General features: G+C 47.7%; 1 protein-coding gene across 8 annotated transcripts in view; it reads right to left on the reverse strand.

The window, feature by feature from the left end:
* ASAP2 (ArfGAP with SH3 domain, ankyrin repeat and PH domain 2) overlaps positions 1–21,395 on the reverse strand; it is a 166,966-nt gene that overhangs the window by 84,863 nt on the left and 60,708 nt on the right. For 6 of the 8 annotated variants that reach the window (XM_032353369.1, XM_032353370.1, XM_032353371.1 and 3 more), the window contains one exon: positions 2,126–2,271. The exons of the other annotated variants lie outside the window; for them this stretch is intronic. In XM_032353369.1, coding sequence (XP_032209260.1) covers positions 2,126–2,271 — 146 coding nt within the window. The remainder of the gene's footprint in view (positions 1–2,125; positions 2,272–21,395) is intronic. 8 annotated transcript variants of the gene reach the window in all.

Here is a 21,395-nt window from a genome sequence, read left to right on the forward strand (position 1 = left end):
CGCCTGTCCACTGACTGACGGGCCTGAAGGATTCATCATCATGTCTGTGATCTGTTTTCTACTTTTCTATTGTTTCGCTTTGTTTTTTGAAACATTTTCTGACAGACTCCTATTCCAGCCATGTCACCAGATTTTTTCTTTTATGTTTTCTTACATTAACCATTTCTCCCCTTTCTTTAACCATAGCTGCATCCCTACTCCTGCCTTCTGATATAAAGTCTATTCCAATCTCTCAAAAAATTTTTTTAAAAGATTTTATTTATTTACTTATTTGACAGAGAGATCACAAGTCGGCAGAGAGGCAGGCAGAGAGAGAGGGAGGGCCGAGCAGAGAGCCCGATGTGGGGCTCGATTCCAGGACCCTGAGATCGTGACCTGTGCCGAAGGCAGAGGCTTAACCCGCTGAGCCACCCAGGCACCCCATCACACAGCAGAATTAAATGTAGTTTCTTTTCTTTTCTTTTTTAAGATTTTATTTATTTATTTGAAAGAGAGAGAGAATGACAGAGAAAGAGCATGAGAGCAGAGTGGTCAGAGGGAGAAGCAGACTCCCGCTGAGCAGGGAGCCCAATGTGGGACTCAAACTCAGGACTCCAGGATCATGACCTGAGCCAAAGGCAGTTGCTTAACCAACTGAGCCACCCACATGCCCCTAAATACAGTTTCTTTAAAGCTTCTTCTGCTGTCTGCATTACTCCTGTTTCCTCTAAGTCCTCACCTCTGCTTGTTTTGGTCTCTTTCACTCTGGAGGCTGTTCACTCATACTTTGGCATGAGGTGCCCAGAGTCACGGAGGGGCTGACCCACGAAGGGGCTGGGGGGTGGGCTGTGGGCTGACAGTGTCCCAAGAGGCCCGCACAGGTCTTCCCTGGGGCCATTCGGTTTCTCCAGTTGAAATAAAAAAAACTCCAATCTGACTCCGTGGTGAGAGCCTAATAAGCATGTCTGCCAGGGTCCAGGGAGCAGGGCTAATGGGAGACCAGGGATCCCCAGTCAGGATGCTTGCCACCAGCTTGTTGGAAGCAGGAAGAAATGGGTGATGAATTCGACAAAAGTCCCCAAGAGATTGCAAATGAGCCCGAGTAAAAAACTTAAAAACAGTAACGACTTTTTAATTTTACCATTTCCAACTGAAATCTCTTACAAGTGAAGACGGGGAGAGAGACCCAGAGCCTTAAGGATCTGGTTCTTGTCCTTCCGCGTTTTAACTCATACACAATGTTCCCTTCTTTCTGCCCCGCCACGGCCAGACGGACGAACCCGCCATCATCACCATTTCTAGAATGATAAGCTACTTTTTCACTTGTTATTTGCTTGCTGACAGGAGAAATGAGAATGGCACTGCTGTTTGCGACCTTGACCGGCTCCGGTCACCCATGACCTTTTGAAGCTGGGGGAGAAAAACAGGAAAGGGAGGCTGGGGCCATCCCAGTGTGTATTCCCCTTGTGGAAGAAGCCAGGCAGCGGGGTCACAAACACCCTCTCAGGCTGCCCACTTGTTCAGAATTCTGTTCCCACAGTGAGGAAGGCACAGAGCCGCCAAGCACAAGAAAGAACCCCATTCACCCACGTTACCCGGCACCTACCACAGGCAAGAGTCCCGACTCCACGTTCCCACTTGCTTAAAAAGCGACTTTTTTTAGGCTTTGCATTTGGGAGCATAAAAGGCCTTTAAATATTCATGGCAATTTCTGTGCTTTGATTATAGGTTACCTTGCTGTGTAAGACAGGCCTGGAACATATTTATTAAATATTCTAAGTTTAAATGCCCACCATAATTACCAGAAACAGATGATTCTATGTAGTTTATAAACTTAAAAACTGAAGTCAGGGGCCCTTAAGAAGATGAACGCATTTATCCATTTTGTCCCACAGCTGTGTATATTTAAAACGCGCACTTGAATTAAAAAAGCCATGTTACCGTAAAAATTACAATTCTAAAATTTATTCCAAAGTAACCAAATGGGTATAGAAAATATAATTCCTTTAGGCACCGCATGAGCTTTGAAATGTATTCCCAGATGAGCACACACCTCGGCTACCCTCCACGGGCTACCTTTCCGACTAAAGGAACTGCATGCGCTCGACCCGCGGCCCAACGGCTTCCTGTGTGTGAGGACACTTACCAGGTTTTTGAAAAGTGCTGTCAACTCCTTTGTAAACACCGAGAACTTGAGGAACGCACTTCCTAAATCCGGGTCATCTCGGCACACGCAGTTGCCCCCAAACTTCTCCAGAGCCTGGGTGTACTGCTCCTCGTTTTCCACGTGAGCTACAACAGCAGTGGGAGATGCCCCGTTAGTACAGCAACCTCTCCATCCTCGCGCTTAACAGCTTCTTCCTAAGTTGTGAATAAAACTGAACACATTAGCAGGATACGAATCTGAAAAGTGTCGAGCTGCACCAGAGCAGAAATCACTTTACTGTCCTGACAACGGTCCCGTTGCACTGACAACGGATCCCAAGGAAGGAGGGCCATGACGACCAGGATGGGAAGAGCCTCCTTGCACAAGCCCCCCCGCCTCCAGCATGTCGGATGAGGCTCCAAGGCTACCCCGAGGCCTCCCACATCTCCTAGGACCCCTCTGTGGTGTACAAGATGGCAGGAAGCACCAGCCCAGCCAGCAGACTCGGTCCTCTCCTAGAAACTCAGGAAGAGATGCCCACTCCTCTCAAGTGTGAGCCCTGAACCAGAGCCACAGGCCACGGCTCTCCTTTCCACATGGCAGGAGCTGTGGACCTTGGAGCACAGGCTGGGGCCACAAAGGTCAACTGAGTGTCTGTGTTCTTCTCAGACACATCCTCTGGTCAGGTGCCTGCCTTCCCTGACTGCTATACATCCCATGGATGTCTTCTTCCTCCAGGAAGCCTTCCATGACTCTGCCCTGTGCCCCGTCCTTGGTCTCAGCACGGACATTGAAACTGGGAACGTATGTCTCGACATTAGACATGTTTAGAAGACGGGGACTAAATTTTACTTATCTTTGTGCCTGAAATACAAGACAACAAGCTTCTGTCCGAATAACAACAAAAAGCAAACCCCTGTAATCTATCTGACGGCATTTTACTATCATTAGGCCTTAATGCATGGAAACCTGGATTCTGGGTCTCCAGCTCAGTGGTTCCCAATCCCTTTTGGACACCAAAATGATAACAAGGATCTTATCAGACTGTAGAAGCTGCCACCCAGCTTCAGATCTTTCATTCAGAAATGGAGGCAGGTGGAGGGGCCCAGGTTTCTAGTAAGTTAATGTAGTTGACTATAATCCCCTTACTTCTAGGTCATTTCTAAGTGAATCCAGCCAGTCTGTGATAAAACAACTGTTGTTTGCATTAAGCACCTGATTTCGTTTCTTTTCTTTTTTCTTTCTTTTTTTTTTTTTTTTTTTTTAGATTTTATTTATTTATTTGTCAGAGAGAGGGAAACAGAGAACACAAGCAAGAGGAGTAGCAGCAGGCAGAGGGAGAAGCAGGCTCCCTGCTGAGCAAGGAGCCTGATGCGGAACTCGATCCCAGGACCCCAGGATCATGACCTGAGCTGAAGGCAGATGCTTAAACGACATCTGAGTCCCAGGCGCCTGATTTCTATGTTTTCCTCATTTCAACAAGAAATGTAACACGACCACTTTGTATGCACAACAGGGCAGACAGACATGTAGCATAAACTTGTATGTGAATGCCATCAGATTCTTCCTCAGGTAAATTAAACCACTGTCAGCCAATGCCAATTCCTGGGCCTGGTGACCGGGGAAACATGAGGAACATTCATTTGTGACGGGCAGCCCTTGACCCCAAGCCACATTCCTGTGATCCATGAACGGCGTGCCTGTCCATCGTACCGGGGAGGAGCTATGCCCTAGACCTCCAGTACTGGCCTCTGGGGATTCCAACATTGGCCTCACAAATATAAGAGAAAATTAATTTCACTGTTTGAGCCCTTTTCCTTTGCCATTTCAGAAAAGGACCTGAGAGTTCTAGATAAATTAAATGCATTTCTGAGACTACACTCAGCAAACAAGACAGAAACACACACAGGGGCCCTGAAGAATGTGTGTCAGAGCGGGAAGAGCTCCCAGAAGATCTGGGTTCCAGGCCCATGCCTTCCGCGGAGCGTGGGACTCTGGTGAGTAAATGGCCAAATGTCTCAGCCACGTGAAGGTTGGAGATCTGCTGTGAGATACTCATAAGGTTAAGGTAAGAAGCAAAGAATAGCACCGGGGACACAAGCTCAGCCACACTCAGCAAAGATCCAACAGCACACACGATAAACAGAAGCACGATGTCATTTCTACGGAGTATGGACAATGTATGCTTTTTCTAAACCTCACAACAACTTTGTAATAAGACCTACGCATTCTTCCTCATCATGGTGAACATAAGTCGGGGCGCTCAAAGAGGTTAAGTATTTGTCCTGGGAAACAGGGCCAGCAAGCGGCCAAGCCAGGCTTCAAATCCAAGTGCATTTCACCCCAAAGCCCACTGTTCTCCTCTGTACTAGTGTTCAGTTCAACAAGAAAAACAGCTTCCCTAGCCCAAACAGGGGCCCACGTTTTAGATTTTTTTAATTCTATTTCAGAGATGGGTCAGTTACATCGTCTAGTTCACTTCAGTTAGAAAATTCTAGCACATGTGGTTTAACCGCAAAGGAAAGCTCCTTCCAAACCACATGCTCTTCTATAACTGTTTCAGGGTTGGTGGTCAAGACATGGGCAATTCCAGTGTGGCTTTGCAAGGGAGTGACAGCCACAGCAGACATCTGGGGCTAAGGTCTCCACTGGGTTAGAGAAACAGGACACAAAGGCCAAAGTCGCCTTGGGTGCCCCCCAAATCGTGCCTGGGCCGCTCTACACGAATACCCAAAAGGAGGGGGATGGGGGTTCCCTTTCATTAATGCCGATTAGGTGGCCTTTAAGCCTTTGTTCAACTTAACTTGATAACAGTGTGAGGTCTTAATATTATCATCCCTATTATCTTCTGAATAAATCCAGTAGAATTCAGAGGGCTTAGAGACTTGCCCGAGATCACACAGTTGGTAAGAGGTGGGCAGGAATCCCCACTCTTTTCACCTTGCGGGCTGCCTCCCTGCCCATGGTCACCGGTGGGGAGGAGGAACCTATCTTTTCTCTTCACTGGCAGTTAGCCAACAGCGCACAGAGGAGGAATAGCAAGACCTCACATTACGGCACCAAGTGCTAACGAACCTCCTATCACCCCTCCTTCTGGGCTTCTCAACTGACTGGGTATAGGGTGTTTTTAAAAATTCTTTCCCTTACAGGGCACCTGAGTGGCTCAGTGGATTAAGCCTCTGCCTTGGGCTCAGGTCATGATCCCAGGGTCCTGGGATCCAGCCCCACATTGGGCTCTCTGCTCAGCAGGGAACCTGCTTCCCCCTCTCTCTCTGCCTGCCTCTCTGCCTACTTGTGATCTCTCTCTGAGTCAAATAAAATAAATAAAAATCTTTTTAAAAAAATTCTTTCCCGGGACGCCTGGGTGGCTCAGTTGGTTAAGCAGCTGCCTTCGGCTCAGGTCATGATCCCAGCATCCTGGGATCGAGTCCCACATCGGGCTCCTTGCTCAGCAGGGAGTCTGCTTCTCCCTCTGCCTCTGCCTGCCATTCTCTCTGCCTGTGCTCGCTCTCTCCCCCTCTCTCTCTCTGATAAATAAATAAAATCTTTAAAAAAAAAAAATTCTTGGGGCGCCTGGGTGGCTCAGTGGGTTAAGCCGCTGCCTTCGGCTCAGGTCATGATCTCAGGGTCCTGGGATCGAGTCCCGCATCTGGCTCTCTGCTCAGCAGGGAGCCTGCTTCCTCCTCTCTCTCTCTCTGCCTGCCTCTCTGCCTACTTGTGATCTCGCTCTGTCAAATATATAAATAAAATCTTAAAAAAAAAAATTTTAAATTAAAAAAAAAAAGATTGAAAAAAAAAATTCTTTCCCTTATAAATCTTTGAAACAATGTGTTGATTCCCACACTCCAATCATGATCCATGAAGTTGTGAGCTCATCATCACCATAATTCCCTGTATTTATATTTAAAGTGTTCTGGTCCACTGTAATCTACTTTTTGATGCTCAAATTGTCCCAGCTTCAGTCAGTGGAAGCTTCTTCATGCTGATCTACTTGGGGTTTTTAACACAAATTTCTCTTCTTGCAAACAGATTTGTAACTTCTTGATAAAATATGATAGCGCCGTATGTCTCCGTGTCTTCCTGAAACACCCAACAGGGTCCCCACCGTAGGAACAGTAAACCCTCCACAGATATGTACTCACTGACTGAGCTACTGCTCCAGATCTCCCGAAGTCTGAGAATTTCCTACTAGAGAACAGAAAGTTGTTAAGTGCCTTTATCTTTCTTTTGCCAGAAACAAACTTAAAATAGGAACCTGAAATAAATAGCTTGGGAATAAAGTTTCTGGAAAGAGCCCAAACTGGTCTATCAGCTTTTATTTACAAAATTGTTGAAAGCTGTTTCTCTAAAAAGAGCTCACTCTCCTGCTTCCCCGTTGTTCAAATAGATCTTAAACTCTGGTTCTTATTAATGATCCAGATCCAAACGTCTTTGATGTGGGAGGGACTTAGGGACATGAGAATCCAAGTCCCTGAGACCACAGCAGGACAAGAAAGACCCCGTTTCTTCTCCATTCTAACCCCACAGCCCTTCCATTTCCCCCACCTCACAGCCCCAAAGTCCCACTTCCCACCAATCCAATCAAAGGGATGAAATGAGAGATTCGCACTGAAAAATCTCTTATGAAGCCAGCAAGCATGCATCCATTCTGAATTTAGAAGGACTGCATTTTATTGTGTGCTTTTTAGTTTACTTGATTCTGTTGTTTTAAAAAAAACAAACCCTCCTATCAAGGAGAAGGCCTAATGCATATAGTTCAAAAGCTGGATCCAAAAAGGACAAAAGGCAGCCCCTTTACGCTTCCTCAGCAGGCCCAGCACAGGGAGGAAAGCCCAGGGCCCCAGCACTGCCAAAGGACAGCCCGGCCCCAGTCAATTCACCCTCCACCAACCTCTACGTCCACCTCAAATATTTTGCTCATCACCTCCAACCCTGCAACAAGGGTAAGGCTGTACGCTGGGGCGGGACACACACAAGAATGAGCACCGTAGCTGGCATCAATGTCTAGGGAAAGACGAATCCACACCACGATGGCCTGCAACGTGACAGGTGTGGGGATTCGGAGCCTCCAAGAAGGGGACTCTGAACTGAGGTTCCAAAGTTAGGCAGCAATTTCCAGAGAAGGAACAGGCAGGTAATCAACCCCAGGGAGCAGCGCGGAGCCCCACGTGTTCAGAGGCTGTGAACGCTTTTGTAGGTTTCCAGCCCCTGCGTGCCCATAGCTCTCAGCTCTCCACACCATCCCAAGTAGCTCTCAGCTCTCCATACCATCCCACGGCAGCCCAGGCCCCATGGGCCATCTGCACCCACTGCTGGGTCTTTTCAGTTGAAATGGGACCTGGTCCGGAATCCTGCCTTTACAGACAGGGAACCAAAGCCCAGAGAAGGTGCTGACTTGCCCGCATTCACACAGCAGGTGTGCGGCAGAGCTGGAACAAGATCTCTGGTCTCCTGACGCCCCGTCTTCCAACGTTCCCCCATGGGTCCATCACAGCCACTACTCTCGGTTCTAGGCTAACACGAATGTGCTCCTGGCCCCCAGCCACGCACACGCACTGGTAACCCAGACACCAAGGGCCACAATCAGAGAAACGGGGGTTGGCAGGCCACCCTGACTGGGACAGTCTAAGCCCCTGCTCCTGGCCAGACCACGGGCCCCTCGGGGGTCCAGCTGACACAAACACCTGCTGACACCCCCACATACCAACCACCCACTCAGGCCGACCAACCACCCACTCAGGCCGCTCTGCCAAGGGCACGTTTAAGAAGAGACGTATGTTCTCTACGGTAGTGCCTTTACAAAGGCACTCCCGATGGCACACTGATTAATATTCAACCGTGTGCCATCATTTTAACGTCCACACAATCTGCACAAGTGCACACGAAGGAGACCACTTCCCCTGGCGCTGGCGACCCCACACATCGCCTGGTTTTGTGTCCAAGTTGGAGCGCACAGGCTCCTGAGGGAACAACTGCTTCAAGTCAAAGATAATCTTGTTTCCGACAGGATCTCTGCCCTGTGATCTTTCATCCCGTGGGAGAAAACCATTTTTAGAGCTTTATTTCCAGAGCCAGCCCAGATGAAAAGCTTTCAGTTCACCATCTGGTAATCAGTACCAAAAGTCTAAGACATTTTTGACATCCCATGATCTCACTTCTAGAAATCCATTCTAAGGAAATAATCCAGGTGATCAGAGGTGTGTGTGCCAAATAACTTGTCAAGAGTGAAAACAGAGTGTACAAAGCGCCAACAATGTGCAAATGAGTGAAGAGCTGTCTCTATAAAATGGAACATTCTGGAGGCTTCTGACATCATGAAGTAGGAATATGCTCAGCACAGAAAACACGTTTAAGAAAAAAAGGGGCAGCAGGATATGAAACTGTATATTTAGTCTCAACTTTATAAAGTTAAAAGTAGAGAAGAGGTTGAAAGGAAAATCCAAAATGCTAAGCGGTGGTGAAAACGGCAAGCGCGCCACCAGGGCAGCTGGCGTACAGGCCCGGGCCCCACTGTCTATGCAGCATCACATCCTCCCCCAGTGGGCAGCCTTCAGCTGTGGGAGCTCCCGTGGGAGTGGGAACAGCCAGCCTGGGGGCCGCGGTTACCGGCCCACACCCCCACACCGCAGCCTGTCGCACACGGGGAGTGGGAATGGCCCCCGGCCATGACTCTGTGCTACTGCACCTCTCAATCTTCTAAACTAAGCGTGTATCATCTTTATAATTAGAAAACAATATGTAGAATCAATACGACAGAACAGACTGAAGTGTCCACTGCCATGGCTAGGGCATTCTGGCTCTCTGTGCCTGTGCCTGCTGAGGGTATCACAACGTGAATTCTTCACCGAAGTCTCTCTCGGACAAGCCACCACGACAGAGGCAGTCTTTGGAACCTGAGTACCTACCTGAATGGCTCTGACAAGACACAGGGACCTACAAACCAGAAAGGGTTTGATGCGAACACCCTTCTATTTGACAACTCCTAAGCTCAAGACAAGCAAGACAAGAGAAACGTGGTCCCTCTCTTAGAGCTTCATCACCTGCCACGTTTCCAACATTCTGTGCTCTTTTCTATTTTCAAAGCTCATTTTCTTTAACCCTTTCCTGGGGCGTCCCCTTTGACATTATGGAAAGCACCAGTCCTTATGGAGGGGATCACGAACATATCTAGTCTGGTTACGTCCAACACAGGAAGCGAGCGATGAAGTTAATTAACGTCAAGGTCTGGCTACTGAAACAGGAACACTTTCATCTGAGATCACCACGTATTCTTTGATCCTGCCCTTGATAAACGACAACACGGTGACGTCGGAAGTCTGTGTGAAGGACCCCACACAGCTCTAGCTGCCTCAATATAAAACACCCACTGCTTGCAAAAGTGCATTCGGGTGGGGGGGGTGCTGAGACTGATGCACTAGACGAGGTTTATTTTTTATGCTATCTTTCTTGTCCTTTTAGGTTACAGGCTCAGAGTACAGAAAGCCTATCAAGGTTCACTTTTATTTACTCTTTACTCTTCCTGTATTTCCCGAATACCCACTCTCGGTCAAGAACATTCTTGGTACTAAAGGGTAAAAATCCAATCATGTTGAAATCCTTTCCAGCAGCAAGCACTGAAGAACACGGAGATTCAGGAAGCAGAGCCCCTCCCTCAAGAAGCAAAGCTCCGCAAGGGAGAAAGATGCACAGGCGGTCAGTTTGGTGCAGAGAGCACAGCCAGAGACAGAACGACCCTGGGAAGCTTGGGGGCGGGGGAACAGGTGTGGCCAGAGGACAGGGAGCAGCCGGCAGGGCCCAGATGCATCCCAGGTAACGAAGGGACCCCAAAGGCTGTAAAGTGACATGGTAAGACTTGCATCTAGGAAAGCTGGATTTGGAGGTACAAAGATGAATAAAGCGTGGCGCCTGCCAATGCACAGCTCAGCACGACGACGAGAAACAAGAAATGCTCAAGAACAATCCATTACCACATACGTTACAAGAGGGAGACTGCAGCTCGAAATGGAAGTGAGCACATTTTCTAGGGCTGGTGATGGAAAAGGCTTCCCGGAGGAGGTAAAGCTTATGAGTTTCGTCCTTTGGAAGCCGGTCCAGGAGATGAGAGCCGCGAGCAGCCAGCTGCCTGACTCACCCCAGACAAGTTCTCCAAAGAGCGGCTTCCCGTCCTACGGTTGCTCTGCGACCCCATCAGAGGAGGGAGAGGCTCTGGCTCTCCTTTAGCCTGGAATCCCCAGGTATCTGGCACGGAAAGCAGGGAGGCAGACATCTGCTGACCGGACTCCCGGCTACTGGAAACCTTACATCCAATTACACAGATGCCCCCTGTTGGCAAAGCGGCTTGACCAGCCACATTACACAGTGTGCATTTTGTCATGGCAAATTGCTTTCAGCCTTTTCCCCTCTTGATTTCTGCCTCCCTATCCCTAAGGATACAATTCCCATTACTTACAGATGCTCACCAGACTCCTCCCCCCGCCATCCCTCTTCTTTGAGAGCACTGCAGACCAGGGGAAAAGACGGCTCCCGTGGTGTGCCAAGACCTCCCAAGTCGTCACACCCAAAAACCAGCAGCCTTGAAAAACCAATGGTCTCCAAGCCTCAGGTAATAGCTGCTACTCATGCAGGCAAGATTTTAGATCAATAAACACATATATACATATGTACACATGCACACGACCTTTCAGCTCTGTGACTCTGGGTGAGTGGACAGTCTGGAGACTCCCTGAACAGGTTCAGAGACCCCCTGAATAATGCTGAATAATGTAGTCAATGTTTTACAGTAAGTAAGGCAGATAGTCAACTCTGTGATGATATCCACACCTGTAAAATATGGGGGTTTAGCTAGATCACTGGTTCTTTAATCTTTTATCACAGACATCAGTAAAAATCAGAACAATGTTTCTGATTACCTCCTCTGATTACCTCAGGACAAAGCATCTTTATATAACTTCCCATACAATTTTCAGGATGCACAGACCCTTTAAGTCTGTCCACAGACCCTACTCACTAGGTGAAAAAGCCCAGCCTAAATGAGCTTAAACTCCCTACCAAATAAATACGATGACCCTAAGTATGATTCATGTTAATACGTGGGACTTTAAGTCACTTGAGTCTTAGTTAGCGTTCCTTCTGATTAGCCATCTGTCTGTGATTAATATGCTGTTCACTGCTGACAGGATTCTACAAGTTACCCACCTAAATTCCAATCATTCTTCTTAACCAGCAGAAGAGAGACCATAAGCATTTCAGAGACTCATAAGTAAAAAACATCTCAAGGTCTCAGAGTCCATGACCCCACCACCCCTACAACTTCCGTAGAGGAAGCACCAAGCCTTTGCTGAAATCCTTCCAATGACCAGCTCACTTCTCTCTCATATTTGAGTCAAAGCTTGCTCCCATGAAAATACCCTTTAGAGAGAAACAGAAAATACACTTCACTTCTTGGTCCTAGAGAAAGCCTTCAGATATGCCCTCTCCCTACCTCCCAAGCTAAGTACTAGGTCCTTCCAGGGTCCTCCTATGTTGAGGTTTTCAGCTCTAAGATTTTGAGGTCCCTCTTAAAATGTTGCTTTTACAATTCAATAAAGGGGTAACCAACTTTTTTTTTTTTTTTTAAACATACTTCCCCCAAGGTCACCTGACTCAGCTTTGAGCTTCTCACACACTGGTTCATGCTGAGTTGTGGTCAACCAAAACCACTTGGAGTTCTTCAAAAGGCTCACCATGGCTCCGCCAGCTGATATCCAGGAGGGTCCCACAGCCTTACTGCTTGCTCATTCTCCACTGTGGACCCTTGTTCGCAGCTGGTGCACCGAGCACTGAGCACCGGGAAGTGGGGTTCCACGGTCAAAAGCAGAGATGGGGAAGCAGGTCTGGTTCTGAATCTCAGCTTCTGTAATTGTTAGCTGAGAACCCTGGAGATTACTACTCTGTGCCTCACTGACCTCACCTATAAATGGAGTTGCTGATAGTACCTAACTCACAGGGCTGTTGTGCAGACTGTATTCATGGAGGTAGTTGTCTAGCACAGGGCTGGCCCCACAACAAATACTTCTTGGGGGTCAGATTATTATGCCTGTACTCTCAAGTTTATGAACATCCACACAGAAACCTTTTCTTTATCATTTGTCATAATCTCCTATTCCTTTTGATCACAGACACAGTAACATGTATTTTGTATCCTGAGTTTTATAGTCTGAAAATGTCATCATAAGCATTTTTCTTCATGTTGCTACATAACCATAGTTCCATCAAGCAGTATATCCTAATTCAGTTATTGGAGGCTTTCAGGTTTTCTCTGAGATAACTAGGACAATGCAATGAGCATCTCTGGGTATCTTTCCACATAAAGAGTTTTATTTCTCTTGAGGTGAACCACCAAACTGCTTTTAAAAAATTCCATGCCCTGGCTTTCAGTGCCACAACAAAGCAGCAGAATAGCTGTTTCATCCTACTCATGCCAATCCCTGGGGATTACTACAATTCAGTTATTTTCTCACGTAATAGTAGAAAATCATGCCAGATACAGTACCTTCTTTGTGCACAATGAAACATCACTTCCTCAACTACTGCACAGGTTTCTTTCAAACTGCTCTATCCTTAAATTATATAGGTATAATAGAAAAAGTTCTCTGTATTAATTTTAAGCTCGGGATTAATTTAATAACCATATTCTAATTAGCACTGTAAAAAAGGGAGAAATACATACACAAAATTATTAAATTCTCATTTTCTTCTGTAAGGGGAAGCTGGTAAGGGTTTACAGGAAAATCAGCATTTCTTTCTTTGTGCTTCTCATTTCAAGGAAGTGACAACTACTCTAGGACATTCAGATAAAGGGTAAAGAAGATATCCCTCTCTCAGTAAGAAGATCTGCACCAAGTCTTCAAGATAGAGTAATTCTTAGAGAAGTGAAAATGAAAGTTCCCCGTTGTTTCCTTCTTGATAAAGAAGAATTTTCCACCCACTGATAGGTCAAACGCTAAAACATGTTAGCTCCAACTTCCCAGTGCAGGGGAGGGGGAGAACACCTTTGGACTGAGAGAGAGCTTGAGACATTTTAAACTAAAAAGTTTTAGAACAAATACAAACTGGATGTTTTTAAGAGGTCAGAAAGCAGCTTATGATGAGTGGGAAAAATTACTGTAGAAACTGTTTCTCAACAAACCATTATAATAAAGGCTTCTGCAAACCTATACACAAGATGTTCTAGAAAATGAAGATAGCGGGACTGTCATCGTTTTTGAAACATAGGAGCAAATGTAATATACTTGCTATTATGTAGAAAAACTTGCTTTTTATCTGTGGGGACACACATGCTACACTCTGGCTCAGGCCAAATGTTTAAAGTCACACATGCGTGTGTGTGCATGTGTGTGGGGGGGGTTGTATCCTCAAAGACCAGCAGCTTCAGTGTCACCTGGGAACTCAGTCAGCAAATACTTCATCCTCCAGGCTTTATCCTACAGCTACTGAACCAGAAATTCTAAAGATGGAGCTGCTCAGCACCCCGTGTTTTAATAAGACCTCCAGGGGATTCTCGGGCACTCTGAAGTTTCAGAACCACTACCCTAACGCAGAGCTGGGCAAACTTTTTTCCTAAAAAGCAAGAGAGTATATATAACAGGCTTTGTAAGCCAAGAGACAATCCTGAGGTGACTCTGTAGGTACCTGGGAAGAGGGTGAAAGCCAGCCTCGGCTCCCCGGCTGTAAAAACACATCTGGCTGCCCTACAGCATCTCGGACCCCCCTTCTGCTTCCGTCTGTACAAACCCTCACCCAGCGGAGCACAGCAGTCGGCCACAAGTAGACTGCTCACATCTAAAATGCTAAGTTTCTCTCCTACACGAGGAGACAGTCTCAGAACTTGCAGCAGAAACACAACAACACACAAAGGAAGGTTTGAGAAAATGGACAACGTCTCTGCCGGCCTTGGTGTCTGCCGCTGAAGGAACACACGGCGAGCATGTTTGCAGCCACCGTGCTTACCGTGTGCCCTGAGCCACGCCTATCACTTCTGCCTTGCTGCTCAGTTAATCTTCACTAATATTTTCAAAATATTAATATTCCCGCCTCATGTGTGAAGAAAGGGAGGCTCAGAAAGATTCGAGAATTTCCGGTGGCAGGCTTTCTGAGGGGCACATGAACTTCTACTCCAGGCTTCTCGGGTTCTAACACTACGCGCTCTTCATCCCAAACTCCACTCGCCTCCAAGAATTAGTCGCTGACCTCAAGGGCCTGCCATCTAACTGAGGGGCAAAGCCCAGCAGACACAAACCTGTTCGAGAACAATAAAGAACAACACTGCAAGGGTAAACAGGGCCTGTGTATTAGGAACTCTTCCAACGGACTCAACTGCAAAACTCCGAATTTAGAGGGGAGATGCAGAAGGCAGAAGAACACCCCCTCCCGCCCCAAAGATGAGCACGCAGCGAGGCCTGGACCCCGTGAAGATGTTCTGCGACCTGACAGATGGGAACTGAGGTTGCACTTGAAATTCAAGTCATTCATCAGCGGAACCCGAGATGGGGAGGTGATCCTGGGTCACTGGGGTCGGGCCCAGGGCGCTCGCAGGATCCTGAGCTGTGCACGAGGGAGGCAGAGTCTGTGTGTGCTATGGACAAAACGGTGTCAGGGAGCCCCCGCCACCCCGTGTCCCAGGGTGATGGTATGTGAAGCGAGGCCTCCTGGGAGATGATCAGGTCTGGTTGAGATCAGGAGGGTAGGGCTCCCAGGGTGGCATAAGTGCTCTGACAAGAAGAGATGCCCCAGAGCCCACTCACTGTCCACCCGGACAGGACTCGGCGAGAAGGCAGCCACATGCTGGCCAGGGACACAGCCTGCACACAACCCAGCCACGCAGACCCCCTGGCCTCCAGCTTCCGGCCTCCAGAACTATGAGCTGCAGACGCCCGCGGACGAAGCCACCCGGCCTAGGCGTTCTGCTAGGGCAGCCAGAGTCACGGTGACAAGTGTGAGAAAGACTGCACCGGCCGTGACAGGTTTTGAAGATGAAAAGCCACAGATTGAGGATGCAGAGCTAGAAAAGGCAAGGAAGCGCTCTCGCCTGGACCCCCAGGAAGGAGCACTGCTGATGCCGTCACCTTAGCCCCACGGGCCCCATCTCCGACCTGAGCTCTCCAGAGCCACGAGCTAAATCTGTCCGTTTCTCATTTTCACAGTTTTTCTTGAAAGTCGTATAGGAGATTACTTTATTCCTGCATCTTCTCAATTGTCTCCATGTATCTGCCCTTTTCCTTTCCTACTTGGCGAGATTTGGCTTTTCCATCCCAGGATCGTTTTGTGGTCTCTGTCAGGTTTTGGTCCAGTGATAACCATCTCGCGAGGGTGAATGCCCACATGGACAGCTGTGCCCTGCGCCCTGTCCCGCTGGATGTACTCGCGCAGTGTAGACGCCGTAGGTCTTCTTATAAACCCGGACCACTCTGTCAATCTGCTGACCTTTGGAGTGAGCTGGCACAACCCGGACTCTACCACGTTTCTGATGGGCTTGGCTCAAACACTGTACTTCTGCCTCAGCTATTTGCAAAGAGGGGGAAAACATAATCTTCCCACAAATGTGGGAGAATGCACCGAAATGCCTTTCACAGTTCTGGTTCCCGTCAGAAGTCACAAAGGGATTAAACTTCATCTTGGCCACTGTGGCTTCAGTGAGGGCCACAAAAGGGAAGAAACGAAATTTGTCATTTTAAGGCACTCAGTTTATGGTAAGTTGTCCCAGCAGCCACAGAAAACTAACGTAAGAGAGTAAGTAAAGAAGGTTAACGTCTTCCACAGGAGCCTGGGACAGGAGGGCTTGTGTCCAGACCAGGAGTGGGGCTGAACGGCAGACGGTGTACAGAGACAGAGACAGCCTGCAACAGAGGCACACTGGGGACAGGTGGGGATCAGTTAGAGGTCAGATGGGGCCAACCCATGACAAATCAGGAAAGCAGGCAGCAAGATCCGTCTCAGAGAAATTAAGGAACTCAAGACGGGAAAGGTATGAGGCAGTGTAAGGCATGAATGGTGAATTCTTTCTGTTGTTCTTTTAATCACAGTGAAATAAGTGCTCTTCCTAGGCAAGCAGTGGCCTTAGGACATGAAGCACACTCATGATCAAGCCACATGGGCCTCCTCTTGGAACTAACCGCCCTGAGAGATGGCATGTGTGGACGCTCACAGGGCCCCAGACCGACTGCGGTCGCCCGCGGCTAATCCCTTCCTGAATATGCCCCACTGATTTCTGGTGTCTGGTTCTAAAAAAGTTTCATTTATCCTCACACTCCTCTAACCAAAAATATTCAAAGGAATATGAAACTAAAAGCAGTTCTGGAGAACAGTTCCAAAAATGTTGTGAATGGTGTCAGCACATCCAAAGAAAAGGTATGGGTTTTCCTCCAGAAGTCACCGAAGAAGGTGAATTCTTTGAAGCAACCACAAGGCTCTGAAATAAAGCCTTTGGGATCCATACTCTGACTTTAAAATAATTCAGATCCATGGCCTCATAATAAGTCAAACTCGGCAGGATCTACCAGATGGGTAAGAGATGACAGAATTAGCAGCTCCCCCCCAACCCCGCCACCAAGGGCTCACTAATGGTCAGCCTGCTGTGCGGTGCCTCAGGAAGGACACAGGCTGGGTGCCTGAAGTGTGAGGTGAAAATTCCAGAACCAGCTTCTCCCTTCCTCAAGCCTCCCTTTCCTCTAAGTGGCAAAACGCCCTTTCAGGCAGACAGAAGAGCAAGTGCAGAGGGAGAAGGCCCAGAATGTGGCACACCGGGGAAACCACACATTACTTCCCAGAAGGACCCCCAGAAGGCAGCCTGGGCCCAGGAGGTGCGAGGGGCTCGGTCTGCCTCTGGCATCCTGCTGTGTTTACGGAGCCGAGGCTTACGCTGGATCGGTGAAGGGAGGCAGTGGCGATCTCATACGCAAAAAGATCTGGAAAAGGCTAAGAGAGTCCTCCTCCCACACTCCACAGGGGCAGGCTGAAGGCTCCAGCCAGTCCGGCAGGAATGACACCTGCTTACCTGTTCTTGACCCCAATTTCCCTACAATGCTACAGCCCGCGACGGCCTTCCTCATCTCTCCCAGGCTCTGCAACTCGCCTTCATGAACGTCAACGTGGATAATGAGAAAACGCTGCAGACTCTCGAGCAAAGAAGTAACATCACTGGGCTGTATTTTAGGAAACGACTCGGGCAGGTAAAGGAAGGAGGTTTGTGGCACATGCTAGACAATATAGGTCACAAAGGCAGATGTGACACGAGTGTTACTAAATTCGTACAGGCTAGTTTCCTGACACTGTGTGTTTACACCTCCTCCCTCTACGCTGGCTTGTGAAAACTATGTGGCGGGGTACTGGGCTAGCCTACAGGGACATGCAGGTCACGTGGCCAATGCTGGCACAAGAAGCAGAGTCCTTCATTTTTATTTCTGATCAGAACAGAATCAGCCTTCTTGAAACCCATTAGAATATAAAAATTCCCTCTTTTAAACTAGCCTTAAATTATAAACTCAAAAGCCCAAATGAACATGGTTAAAAACAACAACAATAACAACAATGAAAAACCACTCCTGAGATATTTTTTGAAATCTATTGTTTGTCAAAAGAACTAAGCATCCATCTTTGAGGGATTTCTGGAAATCTTGAAGATGCTCAGTGGGCCAGACACCCCGAAAACACGGTGGCCTCAGAACGGAGTGGGCCCAGCACACAGCCCTGGGCAAGCAGGAAGCCAAGTTCCACGGAGCGGCCCGGGAACACGTGCAGCCCTCTGATCTCAGGTGGCTTGTCTGTCAAATGAGAACAGTCAGCTGTAAAGATGAACATAATGTATGGAAAGCACAAGGTTTGTAATAAGCATCCAAAAAACCTACAAATGATCATGATTCCTCCCTGCCCCCTCACGACTTTATCTAGGAAAAAAGTTGGAGGCAGGTGACCACCTCTTTGGAGAGTCAAACATTTGTTTCAGCAAAGCTCGGTGTTGAGTGAAGAGGTTTTTACTCTTTGTTATTTCCTTTTAAATAAAAAGTACTTTCCTACATACATTTATTTCGTTATGTGTTACTCAATGAAAACTAATTCTACTTCCTTCATAAAATCAGTAGTTGGCAGTAATCAATCACTCGATGTTTATGCATGTGCAAGCTAAGCACGGTGGTGGTTTCTGGTTTTGTGTTTTAAAAACTGTAGAGGACTGTGACAGCACCTGTGGCTCAGTGAGGTGGGCATCCGACTCCTGGTTCCAGCTTGGGTCATCATCCCGGAGTCACCAGCTTGCTCTCTGTACTGAGCCCCATCCGTGCTCAGTGACGCATCTGTTGGACAGTCTCTCCCTCCCTCTCCCACTGCCTCTCCCCCTCCAATAAATAATACAATCTTTTTTTTATTATTTTCTTAAGATTTTATTTATTTATTTGAGAGAGACAGAGAGGGCCAGGGGAAGGGCAGAGGGAGAGCGAAAAGCAGACTCCTAACCCCGACATGGGCCTCAATCCCAGGACCCCGAGATCATGACCTGAGCCGAAGGCAGACGCTTAACTGAGTGACCCAGGCGCCCCAATGAATACAATCTTTTTAAAAAAACAAAATGAAACCGTAGAAGACTCTGAAGAACATCGGGATGAATTTTCAACCTTGGCACTACCGACATTTGGGCCCAGCTAATTCTTTGCTGGGAGCTGTCCTGTGCGTCATAGGGTTTTAGCAGCATCCCTATCCTCGACCCACAAGTGCCCACAGTCCGTGCACACACCCGCCTACCTCTCCGTTGTTAGTAACCCAACTGGAGGGAGCAAAATCACCCTGATCCGCATTCTAACCCAACTGAATTATTTCAGAGACAAGGAAACCCGGGCTAATACATGCGAAGCGATCTGCTCGAGGGGACAACAGCGAGCGGCACGAGTTCCAGGTCCAAAAAGCTTTCGAACTCCGTGGGGACGAGCAAGCTTAGTCACGAACAACTTAAGTCCCTCCCACCTCTTCTTTGCTTTCCTGAACTTCTTTCACGTTCTTCTGGAACTTAACCATCAACAACTGAATACCTGTCTAATCATGTAACGTCAATACGTTACAATAAAATAATGGAAAATGAAGGGGGAAAAGTATCTATAAAGTCAAAAATGCCAATACAGTCATTTTTTAGCATCCTACCCCCAAATCTTTTTTCCTATATATATGCTTTTTCCCCCTCTTGATAAATTTTTAATCTTCTCTTTATCCCTGAGGTCAAGATAGGGTATGGCCTGAGATATGTACACATGTCCACCCATAAACACACACACAGGCACACTCGCACACATACCACACAGTGTGTACGCACATTTACGTGTGTGCATAATCTGTTTTCCTTACACTTCAGTCACTCTCTCAGTCTGAGATCTTATTTTATCTTTTATGGAGAGGCCAGTGGGGGGAAAAAGGGAGAGAGAAAGAGAATCTTAAGCAGGCACTGCCCAGTGCAGAGCCCCACACAGGGCTCTATCTCACGACCCTGAGATCATGACCTGAGCCAAAATCAAGAGTTGGACGCTCAACCAACTGAGCCACCCAGGTACCCCTCAACCTGAGATCGCAAATCTTCCTTAAGTTTTTTGAGAATCTGTCAGCTATTACTTTTTTTTTTTTAATTTTTTTTAAAGATTTTATTTATTTATTTGACAGAGAGAGATCACAAGTAGGCAGAGAGGCAGGCAGAGAGAGAGAGAGAGGAGGAAGCAGACTCCCTGCTAAGCAGAGAGCCCGATGTGGGACTCGATCCCAGGACTCTGAGATCATGACCTGAGCCGAAGGCAGCGGCTTAACCCACTGAGCCACCCAGGCGCCCAGTCAGCTATTACTTTTTAAAAACTCTCCCCTTTTCTACTTTTCCCCAAACGATGGGTGCTATATTGGTCCCTCTCAGTCTATTTTCTGAGGCTCCTGATTTTTATTTTGCACTGTCCATTCACTCCTTTAACTCATGTCCCGGCAACACGGGGCATCACTAACCCTCTCCTCCTATGTGGGTAGCTTGCCATTTACTAAATTTTAGTCTTTATTTCAACAATTACATATCCTTCTATTTCCATACCTTTTACTGGCTCTTTCCTGGTTCCAGTAACTAAATACCTCCCTTGCCTTTTGAAGGGTGTTAATCGTACACTCTTATTTGGAGTCCTGCCCTGATTGCCCTACTAACTTAGTTTCCTCAACTGTGAGCTCTCTACCTTATTGCCTGGGGACCCGCCAAACGTTAGGCTATTCTTCATAGCACTTCTGAGACTGGGAAGTGTCTCATGTTGAGGAAGTCTGATATAACAGGTTTTTTTCTTTTTACACCATTGCCTTCTGTGTCCTTTCCAAGGAGCCTTGCCTGCCCCGTGTCGTAAAGATGTTCTTCACGAAGCTTTACAGCTCTAGTTTTTATGTTTGGATCTACGATCCATTTCACAGCTCTGCTTGCATAGGGTGGGAGAGAGGGCTGTACTTCCTTTGTTCCGATGGAAAGATCCAGTTGTTCCAGGACCATGTGATAGAAACACCTTCTTCTCCCGTGGCTCTGCCCCGGCAACTGTGCTGACAGTCAGACAACTCTCAGTGAGGGTCTATTTCCAGACTCTGTCTTTTGTTCCGCTCATCTCTTTGCTGACCCCCTGCTGGCAACACAGTCGAGACCACCACGGTCTCACAGGACCTGAAGTCAGATGGCCTAACTTCTCCAACTTGTCTCTGTCCCAAGATGACTTGGGACAGTCCAGGTCCTGTGTGTTTCTCGTAAGTTCTGGAATCGGCTTATCAATTTCTCCTGCTGGAATTTTCATTAGGACTGGGGTGCACCTTGACATCAATCTGGGGGAGAACAGACATTGTGACTCCGTCAAGTCCTCCAACCCACATACGTCATATACCTCGTATTTAGCTAATTCCTGCCAGTGGTGTTCTGTAGTTTTCAACATAGAGTTCCTGCATACCTTTTGTTAAACCTGTTCCTAAATATACTTGCCATTCTGGACTATTGTACCATCTTTGTAGCTGACATTTCCTACTGGCCTCTTGACAATCTTGGCTTGCACAGCCCTCCCCGGGGGAGGCAAACGCCGTTCCTGGAGCTGCTGCTCACAACAGCAGACCAGGGTGGGGGTGGGCACAAGAGGTACTTCCAGACCCTTCTGTGCCCCTCCCTCCTTTTAACCACCTGTAGCATTCCCTGTCCTTCTACTCCAGTTGCTGCTGTCATCAAAGGGAACACCACGAGGGTGATCCTGTGGCCTGACAGCAT

This window comes from Mustela erminea, chromosome 7 (genome assembly GCF_009829155.1).
Source record: "Mustela erminea isolate mMusErm1 chromosome 7, mMusErm1.Pri, whole genome shotgun sequence".
Lineage (NCBI taxonomy): Eukaryota > Metazoa > Chordata > Mammalia > Carnivora > Mustelidae > Mustela > Mustela erminea.